Genomic DNA, 11,034 nt, shown 5'->3' on the forward strand with positions numbered 1-11,034 from the left:
ACCAAATACAGACTGCAAGGCACTTCACACCATTTTTTAATAAAGGATGCAAATACCTAATTTTCTTTTATCAGTTATTGTATTTTTATGCACTCCACACTACACAAACCCTGCAGCCTCCAATGTACAGAACAACACAGGAACATTATTTTTTCACACCACTTGTGGACTTTTGCTGTTCCAGGGGTCTCAGCATGTGCAGGCACACCAGGCTCCCAGAGCAACCACTGCTCCCCAAAGAGCCCTGCAAAGGGACATTTCACAAGTCTTTTTCTGTAGCTGGCAAAAAGGATAGCCAGGTCAGCTGGAGTGATGTAAAGTGCTCAAAATATATCAGTGACAGCAGGATAACACCAGACACCGTGCTGCTGGACACACATACATCAGCAGATACATTTAGGAATTTCAGTCCTAAAACCTGTCACACAGTGTTTTGCTAACAGTGAAAAATATTTAATTTACGACTGTGACAGGAGATGTCTTCAGTGCAACACAAACAGTAGCAGCAGTGTTGCTAATTAAACCAGAACTCAAGCTCCCAGACAGCTGATCCAGGATGGTGGGAGAAGTGATACTGCATTTCAACACAGTGCCTTTCTCCCCTGGTTTACAAGTAAAATGTGCCCCCTCTCAAAAGGTGTTTGCTCTCTGTTTATTTTAAGAATAAAGTCCCAGCTTAAGCTTTGCTTATTTATATTTGCTGGCACCTGTGAAGATTCACCAATAAAATTTCATTTTAATTAGTTCTGCAGAAGTGCTATCAATGTTTAGATGAGGTTTTCCTGAATGCTCCAAGGGGCAGCACAGTCAGTCCACTGGCCCATCCTGACACAGAAGGCACAGAGACATTTGGGGCTCCAGGGACCCCACAGGTGAGCACTGCAGGACCCACACTGAGCTGTGGATATGGCAAAGCAAGTTGTGCCCTGTGCTGCTGTCCAGGTGGGACAAAGCAGCTGGGTGGCAGAGGCAAGCTCTGGATGCCAATGGCACTTTGATACCAACTGTGAAAGCAGAGCAATGGATCCCAGCTTTGGATTCCTCCATTTATGGATACATTTAAAGCCACACCAAACAAAGGCACCAGCTACATCAAACCCAGGGATCACACTGTGCCCCAAAGAGGACTTTGCTTGCATGAGAGGTGTGTCTGTGGGCAGTGGGCACACTCCAGGTATCATCACCCCTCACAAGCTCAGCATGCAGCCACACACACCTGTAAATGTTTGTGTTTGGGGCACAGAACAGACCTGCCACAAGTGACAGGATTGCGTAGGCTGGAAAGGACCTCTAGGATCATCGAGCCCAGCACTTGCAAAAGGCAAACTGGAACACTCCTGTGACTCCCCAGGCTCTCCTGCACACCGATCCCCCAAGGCAGAAGCAGCTGGGGCAATGCCCCACCCTGCTGCCATCAGCCAGGATGGGGCACAGGCTGGGGGAGCCCACAGCTGAGCCCAAGGGAGTTGTGCTTCCCACCATTGTGCAGCCCTCCCTCAAATGCACAGCAGATGAGTCCCTTAGCTACGCTCTGGCCTTGAGAGCCTCTCTAATAAAAATACCAGCCTCCTCCTCCTCCCTCATCATGGAAGCCTCTCCGAGACCTCCCGCAAATGCAAGGGGGGAGAGAGAGAAGGGCTTTTAGCAGGGCCTGTTTGGTATTCTGTCACAAAGCCAAACAGATGTTTGTAAAAATCTAAACTGGTTCTACAACTGTTTTAAACTCACACAGCTGTGCACAGTGAGCAATTGCATCGGGGAGAAGACCACTGCTCTCACACCGAGGGACTGGAGTTTAATAAGCCAAACTTCCCGTGCCTTACTCAAGCTCCCTCATTCCAATTTAGCGTTTATGGCAGAGGAAACTGCTGCAACAAGAAAAGTGAAGCGGCTTTGCAGCTCCATGGTGAAAATTTGCACCCAGATGGGGACTAGGAGTGAGTGCAGCACCCGACTGCACCCCACAGCTTATCTGGGGAGGAACAGCAGCCTGGGACAGCAGCAGCCCTCACCCAGGAGCCTGCTGTGCTTGGCACTCCCCTCAGCATCAATTACACCATGGAATCACTGCAAGCCTCAGTGCAGCAACATGAACTGAGAGCAGAAGAGACTGAAGCAGCCTCTTTGTAGCAGTATTTTTAAAAATGTAAAATTGGTGTTAATTTCTGACAGTGTTTTTATTGTGATTTATTTATGAATGAAAGTTACTGTTGCCCTGATTTTTTAAGTTTTTCCAAGCCCTCTGATGTTTACATTCCTGTAACAAACTTTCTCACACACTTTATGTAAATAACTTATTGCTTTGCATTCTTTTATGGAAGAGGAGAAATTTGATGGACTGTTGGTTTGTCCAGTGTCATTGGAGAGGTGGCACTGTCACCCTCCAATCCACTGTCACTTTGGGAAATCTATAAATGTTGGAGTCAGAAATGAAAAGTGCCTTTATTACCTTGAGAGAGCTGTGTGTCTGTGTCGTGTTATTTCGTCTCCTATAGTAACAAACTACAGCTATGTATTTCTAAAACACTCGTATTTTAGAAATATGCCCGTCCAACTGAATTATACAGGAGAGTTTTACAATCCTATAAAATACAAATATTTGCAAGCCAAAACTATTTGTCATAGAATATTTGCATTTTAGTAATATAAAAGATTGACTGTCTACATAAGTACTACCATGCCACTCCCCAAAACTACAGCACAACTTCTGTTGTTGTTTTCTTCTCTTTTTTATACTTCAGAAGAATGCATGGCAATTGAAAAACTGGTTTTACTCATGTTGCTAACACAGGAGCCTGTAACAGCTGGGTAATTCTGTATTTCTGATTCACGCTGCACTATACAGAAAGGCATATAAAATCAAATTAGTTTTATAATTTCTGTACATGCAACACAGTTGTGATGAGTGTATTTTTTAAAACTCAGAAGCAAGAGCATTGGGAAAAACTGTCACAGCACTGTGCTTATTTGAACTTTTCTTTCTTAAAGTTTTCCATATCTGAAGAATTCCAAGTAAAACAGGAACATGTTACCAGGCAGAAGTGACTGACCAAGCTCACAGCCCTGTCACGTTCAGACAAGAATTTTAAGTGCCTGCAGTCTAAAGCTTCATTATTTTTTGCAGAACAATCTGGCAACAGAGGTAACCTGATTCCCTGGGAATCAAATGTTACTTGAAGACAGGTTTCACCTGTCAGGGATAAAACATATTCTGAGACACAGTGTCAGGGTATACAGACATCAGAGGAGAGGGAGGTCTGTCCTTCACAGCTAACAGAGAAGAGAGGAATTTTCTGCTTTCACTGAGTTTTGAATTTTATCTATTTTTTGTAACTTTGAGGGGAAATTTTCTAACACAATGGCAGCTACAGCAGTGTTGTGCAAACAAACTACAAAACACGGTGGAATAACAAACAAACAAACTACAGAACACTTCAGGTAACTGCTCTGAGGGTTCCTGCAAGCTTTAGGATCTGCCTTCCCTGGGCCTCTCCCCTTGGGGCAGAGTTACCCTTACAGCCATCAGTAAGACACAGACAGCAAAACAAAAGTGTCACTTTTTCCCAGGTAAATTTAGAGGTGAAGGGATTGTAATGGACTTGCTCCAAGCCACCATTCATGCAGGTGGTGTGTTTGCCCCACCAGCTGCCCTCTCAACCTCTCCTTCCTTCCCACAGCTGTGCCTGGGAGTCAGTATTTGGAGGAAAACTGAAAAAGAAGGCCCAACTCTTGCTTAACTTACAGAGCTAGAGAGGAGTGATTTAGGATTTTCAGAAAGACTCAATCTATGCAGCAGTTCACAAGGGGCAGGTGAAAGCTGAGGAGAGCACTTGGTGGTGACTTTCCTGCCACCCAGCCAGAAGCAGCCCCTTTCTGAATTAACACTTGGCTGAGCAGAAACTCTGGGTTTGCTCTGTGCCCTCTGCAGGGCAGGGCATTGCAGGGACAGGAGAGCCCCCTGTGCTGTGCCCAGGGCAGGCAGAGCCCAGCCCTGCTGCTGTGGGGCTGGAGGTGCTTCCATCAGGACAGGACAGGATACCTTGCCCCTGCCCAACTCTCTGCAGGGGCTTTTGTTAGGGCTCCCCTGAGCAGGAGCAGCAGGAGCACTCAGCACCTGGGGAGCTGCTTGGGGGAAAGCAGCACTCTTGTCTGGAGGCAACACCTGCCCTGTCACAGAAGCTGGGCAGAGCCAGCTGAGAGCCAGAGCAGCCTGCTGTTTTGACAATATCCCCTCCCTGGGGCCACCTGCCTGCTGCATGTACACAGCAGCATCCCATGGGGCAAAGAGAGAAACCCAATATACAGAAACATGCAGCATTCAGCAGGGACCTGGGCAGCAAACAAATTAAAGCTGTTCTCCCCAAGGAAGCCTGTGGATTTCCACAGAATTGAGATGTCTGTTTCCCTGGTCTTCCCCTGAAATTCTCAGCTGAATGCTGGAAGCAAGCACAAAATTTCTCTTTGTGCCAGTGACACCTGTCAGTCACTCCCCCAACCACCCTGCTCCTCACATCCAGAGCCCCACAGGACAAGGGGAGGAACACAGGAGCTGCTGCCAGAGAGCAGAACTGCAGCACTGTGCTGAGACCACTGCAGAGAGCAGGGCCAGGATATTGCTCAGACCAACAGCTCTCTGAGGCTGGAGCCATCCTTTCACCCTGCCTCCCCCTGCCATACTGTGCCTAATGCAATCTGATGCTACAATAAAAATAGATGATCCTCAACCCCCCTCCCCAGCCCAGTGGGCACTGGTGGGTTGGGCACAGAGCCTGTGCTCAGCTGCTGCTCATGGGCAGGTGCTCCAGGGACTCTGTTTCTCTGTTCCACTTATCATTGTTGTGACCTACAAGGGAAAACCTCTGGCTTTAAATACACATTTTTGATAAGGAAGTTACCAGCTCCCACCCTGCCTTTGGCTAAGTCAAAGCACACTTAATAATTGAAATCACCCAGAGGAATACATCTATCTGGTCCCCTCCATGTGAGACAATGCTACTGAAAGCAAGAGAACATCAAACCAACTGTTTTATAATCACTGCCAAAAGCCACACAACTCCTGTCAAGCCCATGCAGAGGACCCAGACACTGACTGACACATGTTCTTAAATAAAACAGGGCACTTGCAGGGCAGGAACAGGAAAAGGAGAGATGAGGTGAGCTCTGAACTTCACACAGTGGTGCTGGTGGGTGTCTCCAGCGATACATCCATGCAAATTTTCTGGAAAAAGAAATAGCAGGCTTTTGCTTCACCAACAAAAGAAGCTGTTGAAATAGAGGTGTTTTTTTTTTTCAGACCCAGCTGATAAGGATAATTACGTGGTGGAGAGCTTAGTCATCCATCTCACAGCGACAGAAGAGCAGATTCTCTTAAAAATAACGCCAGCAGTGCACAGCACTGTGCGGGTGCCGGCAGGAGGATCCCAGGCCGGGAATGCCGCTAGAGGGCAGCGCTCTGTGCGGGGATCCCAATGCGCAGCGATCCCAATGTGCAGCACAGCGATCCCAAAGTGCAGCGCTCTGTGCGGTTATCCCAATGTGCAGCGATCCCAATGTGCAGCACAGCGATCCCAAAGTGCAGCGCTCTGTGCGGTTATCCCAATGTGCAGCGATCCCAATGTACAGCACAGCGATCCCAAAGTGCAGCACAGCGATCCCAAAGTGCAGCACAGCGATCCCAACGTGCAGCACAGCGATCCCAACGTGCAGCAATCCCAAAGTGCAGCACAGCGATCCCAACGTGCAGCGCTTTGTGCGGGGATCCCAACGTGCAGCAATCCCAATGTGCAGCGCTCTGTGCAGGGATCCCAATGCACAGCGATCCCAATGCACAGGCTCTGTGCAGGGATGGATCCCAATGTACAGGCTCTGCGTGGGGATCCCAATGTACAGCAATCCCAGTGTACAGGCTCTGTGCAGGGATGGGTCCCAATGTACAGCAATCCCAGTGTACAGGCTCTGTGCAGGGATGGGTCCCAATGCACGGATCCCCGGCCTGAGCAGCACCAGCACAGGGCACGGACAGCGCCCAGCCCATTCTGGGCACTGCTTACCGCCTGCCCGGACAGTCCCACCAAAACACTTCCCAGATGGAGGAGAAGGCACAGTTCCTGTGTTTTGCCTTGTCAGAAATAGCACTCTAAAGCCAGCAGGCTACAAAGGCCATTCTGATCGGCCCCGAAGGAATTCAGCTCATTCACGGGGTGCTGTTGTATCTGGGAGCCCTCCATGGAGCTGATCCTGAGAATTCCCTCTGCCCTGAGGAAATACAACCCAAATGGAATGACCACCTCAAAAAGTGCTGGAGTGGCCCTTTTAGTCATGGGTACAGCTCTTTCCTTGGGAAAGGAGGAGCCCAAGGTTTTATGTTCCAAACCATGGATGTAGGCTTGTCCCACTTTGGAAGAGCCAGCAGCTGAAATACCCTCCAAGAGATGAGGCTCCATTACCCCCTTCCAAGAGCCTGATCAAGTCCCAGCTGGTTGCCAGACCTGTTCTCTACTTAGATAACACTTCTCTAAAGGGCTCAAACACATACACTTGACAGTGTTTTCATCATAAAACCTAATCACACAGCCTAAAAGGACTAAAAGGTTAAAACAGTTGTTCTGACTCCTTTCAGCTGGGGAGCAAGGGAAGGATCTGCATGGGATGTGTGACTGGATGGGCAGCCTGGCAAAGCCCAGCTGGCTTTCTTCTGTACCCTCCTCTTCTTTGGCTGCCCTGCACCCACTGCCCATGTCAACAAGATCAACCTAACAGCATGCCATGTCTAGTGATTAGACAATTAGTCTCAGGAATAAACAGAAGTCCAAACAGAGAACAAGGGCCAAGCACATCAAATCACAACCCTCAGTTGTTCTCCAGTCCATGAGGGAACTACCTCTGCTCGAGACACTGGGGAGCAGTCACCCATCCAGCATCAGTAACCCCAAGACACTCCCATAAGTCAAAGAAACCTGGATATCCCCCCACAGGGCAATATTTTGTGGTGGTGTAGGCTCACTCTCTTCTATCAGAAGGCTCACTGTGAGTCTGAGGTAGCCAGTCCCTAACACAGGCACTGAGAAGCACCCCTGGAGCAGGGGATCCTCAGTGGGTGATGGTGTCTGGGCAGCAGGAACGTGAGACAGTAGGAACAGCTGCTGCCTCCAGAAAACTTAAGAGGAAACAGAAAAACTGGAAGCTCTCAAACTGGTTCCCCTTATTTTGTAGCAATCAGAGAAAGGGGGTGTGGGTCATCCAAAAGGAGAGTGGGAACACTCCCCAACACGCAGGAAAGCTCTGATCCAGTTAGTAGTACATCTCATGGGAGCAAGTAGTGTAACTTTCCCAAACTCAAGGAGTAGGGGGCTTTTCCCCCAGCATTAGAAACTTTCTGGTAGGCAGATCTTCAGCCAAGACTCTGGGTGCATGCTGTCTGTCAGGATTGCTAACACGAGCAGACACTGCTTTCACGTTTGGGAATTTTGCCATTGACTTCAAAGTACTGAGATATAACACCTTGTGTATTCCCTAAACACACTTAATAACAGCACCTGACACATTTAAAGTGCTTAGACATGTTAAAGGCATTGTACAACATTAGCAAAAAACCAGGAAACCCTGTCTAGGTGGTTCATGAGAAATCTGGTAAGCCAAGAGTCTATCCCTGCATCAGATGCTTATCTATTAGCCAGCTAATAACTGTGTGACTCTTCTCCAACTGATCCGTGCAGCCACAAGCAGGGACTACCTGTGGAGACACTAGATTATTCATAATCCCCTTAAATCATAACTAAGAATACAGATTAGAAGGTGTAAAGCATGCAGTAAGTGTTCTAAACCCAACACAAACACAGCCAATCTCAGTCTGAGTCAGAGCCTGCGTGCTGGGAGCTCGCTGAACTCCTTCTGCAGGGCAGCTCTGGGGTGCAGTGTGGGGTTTGGCTCCTGGGCTGGGCTGCTGTGACACCAACACACACCAAGCAGTGCCTGGAGGCAGGTACAGGCAGACAGGAGCAAGGTCAGCACCACTTTGGGGACAAGGACAAAGGGCTAAGAAATTAATGTTCAGGGCAAGCAATGGAGAGAAGGAATAGCAAGGAGAGGGACAAAGGAAAGGGCTTTTGTCTCCAGACAGCTCAGAAATAAAATAAAAACATGGTTCATGGGGTAGTTCTTAAAACATGGAGAAGGCCACTATCAGGAAAGCTCAGCACACGTCCAACTGAAGACAACACTGAACTCACTTCATCAACTTTGCCAAAAGTTGCCCAATCACAGAATCACCAAAGTTGGAAGAACCCTTCAATATAATTTCATCCAGTCACCATCAAAACAACCCCTTATCCACCATAACAACCCCTTATCCACACCGAGTGACTCCACCAGCTTATCCTAATGCATGGCTACTCTTTCTGTGAACATTTCTTTCCAATATCTGATCTGAACTTGCCCTGGCACAACCTAAGACCCTTCCCTCTCCTTTCAATTGAGGCATGGCAGAAGACACCTGCCCCTCCTCAGCTGTGTGCCTGGGGATGCATTCACAGGTGTCAGTGGTGGCATCGGACAAGGCTCCATGCAGGTGACAACCCCCATGGTCAGCAAGCTGCACTGCTGCCACTGAAACCAGCCTGAAGCAACGAGCAAATGTGGAATTATAAACTGCATGATCCTGTACTTGGTACATGTGGGGATACTGCAAGGAGGCTCTCGAGACTCCTCTTCTTGGAGACAGCAAAACTGGCACCAACCTTTGCACTAACCTGCACAGCTGCTAAGAAGCACAGAGGATACACAACACTCTGCTTTGCCAGGAGTTTCTAAGGTTATATCTACACTCACTGATGTTTTAACTGCACTGGGCAAGTAATACAGCAACACAGAAGTGCGTTCCTGAACGTGCATGGGTCAGGAGGTAATTACCAATGAAAATCATCAAGTCTGGCAGCTGTTTTATACACCAGGCTAATGGTAGCAGCAGCAGGTTTATGTGTGGGACCTTCTTCCTCCAAGCACTTCTTTGTATTACTTTCCATGCAGTATTCCTCAAGTTTTCATAGCATTTACCTACAGAGTTTCCCTGTCTACACAAACAGCCAGAGGTGCCTGGTTTGATACTCCAGTGTTAACCACTGTGCCTTGAGACCGCCAGCGTGTATGCTTGTACCAACACAGAGCAGGACCCAGAGCTCCTGGATCCTGGCAATCTGTGTCCTGACACTCCTGGAAGCTCCACAATTCGCAGGTACGAGATGTTTGGCTGGCTGCTGCCCTGCGATACGCGCTCCTCGGAGCGCAGCTGCTGCGAGCCTCGCTGGCTGCCCGTAGTACGATCCCGTGTGCGAGCTGCAGCCACCTCCAGCACTGTTTGTAAACACTCAGCCTTCCAAGAACTTCCCACTTGAAACACGACAGCTAATGTATTCACATCTGCAATAATTAGATGCAAACTCATAAAAAGCCGCTTTCTTGCTCAGCTGAAGTGCTGTTCCATTAATAGTGATGTTCAAACGATTCTGAAACTCCCCACTGTTTAACTTTGAGGGCTGCTCGTTTTACTTTGGGAATTTACTCCCAGTTGTAAGCTGACAAAGAAGGTATTAATTTATTCACATTTATGAGGCATATATATAGTTCAGCCTTCTCCATTCATTGGTCAGACAACAAATTGGTTTCTCTGAAAAATTACCTGATGAAATATTCAACATAAGGCATTGTGGAGCTTAGATGTGCAGTACAAACTGCAGTTTTACTGGGGTGTCCCTGTGGGTTGGCTCTGGCACGTACGCCTGCATGTTTTATGCTTTGTCTGAAGAAGGAAGCTCCCCACAAGTGAGGAGAACGCTCTTGGATATGGGTCACAAGTTGGTGCATCAAAACTTTGATGAGAATTTAAAAAAACCCTACAATGCATCAGCATATTTTCCCCAAGCCTTCAGAGAAAAAAACCAAAATCAAATCTAAACCCAACACAAACCAGACCTTGAATATTCTTTGCTATTTCAGTTGTTTCTACAAAGAGGAGGAAATCAACCAAGATTCATCCAAAGCCGGAATGAAGGCAAGAGGACACACTCTAATGTAGGTTGCACGGGTTTCCTCTGCACTTCACGTTTGACACAGTCATTTTACTCCTGCTTCATTTTTAGTAAGTGGCAAATACCATTTACGCGTTTGCTTCCCACCCAGAAGAAGATTTAAATAAATCAATTCCTCTCTCACAACCTCGTGGCGTTTTCCAGCTCAAACACCAAAACCTATTACACTCCGACTATTCTGATTTCCGAATCAAAACCCTGAAACGCGTTTCAGTTGTACTCAGAACAGAAGCAACGAGACAATGAGAAAAAAGAAAGAACCACCGCTGAACACTTGGTGCGGCCACCCCCCGCTCTCGCAGTTCCGTTCGCATCTCCACCGCCGGGGAGAGACCCTTTGAGCCCGGGCAGGGCTCCCAGCGGTACCGAGAGGGGCCAGAGGAGCCCGCCCGGCTCTGGGGAACCCTCTCCGCTCCGACTTCTCGCCGCCCACGACCCGAGCCAAACTCCAGCGTGGGGCGGCGAGCGCTCCCCGCCCGCGGCTCCCGAGCCGTGCCCGGGCATCCCCCGGCTGGCAGCGGCCCCGGGGCTGCCCCGGCCGGGCCCCGCGCCCTCGGCCCCCGTGGGACTCACCGGAGATCTCGGCCTGGGGCACGCCGCTGAGGCTGAAGCCCTTGGCTCCATACAGCTGCCGGACCTCGGCGCAGCTCCTCGCCTTGCTGCCGCTGTCACCGCGAGCCGGGGCGGAGGCGACACACAGCAGCCAAAATCCCCACGGGAAGACACGCATCCTTCTCCGCTGGCCCCGCCACCTGCCGTGCGAAGGGCAAAGCCAAGGTCCCGCGGCGCGGGGTGCGGCCCCTCCGCGGGCAGCCCCGGCGGGACGGGCGGGCGGGCGAGGGCGGCGGGCGGGCGAGCCCCGGCTGCCCGCGGCGTGCGGAGAGAAGGCGCCGCCGAGTTCAGCCCCGGACGCCGCCGCGGCTCGGCCGAGGGGGGCAGAGATCCAAGTTCG

At 49.5% G+C, this 11,034-nt stretch overlaps 1 protein-coding gene across 1 annotated transcript in view; it reads right to left on the bottom strand.

The window, feature by feature from the left end:
* Positions 1-10,812, bottom strand: part of GPC1 (glypican 1) — a 207,058-nt gene extending 196,246 nt beyond the window's left edge. Inside the window, exon 1 of the mRNA XM_066556882.1 lies at positions 10,656-10,812. Coding sequence (XP_066412979.1) covers positions 10,656-10,812 — 157 coding nt within the window. The remainder of the gene's footprint in view (positions 1-10,655) is intronic.
* Positions 10,813-11,034: the final 222 nt, after the last annotated feature.

The sequence above is a fragment of the Molothrus aeneus genome, chromosome 10 (assembly GCF_037042795.1).
Source record: "Molothrus aeneus isolate 106 chromosome 10, BPBGC_Maene_1.0, whole genome shotgun sequence".
NCBI classification, from domain to species: Eukaryota; Metazoa; Chordata; class Aves; order Passeriformes; family Icteridae; genus Molothrus; species Molothrus aeneus.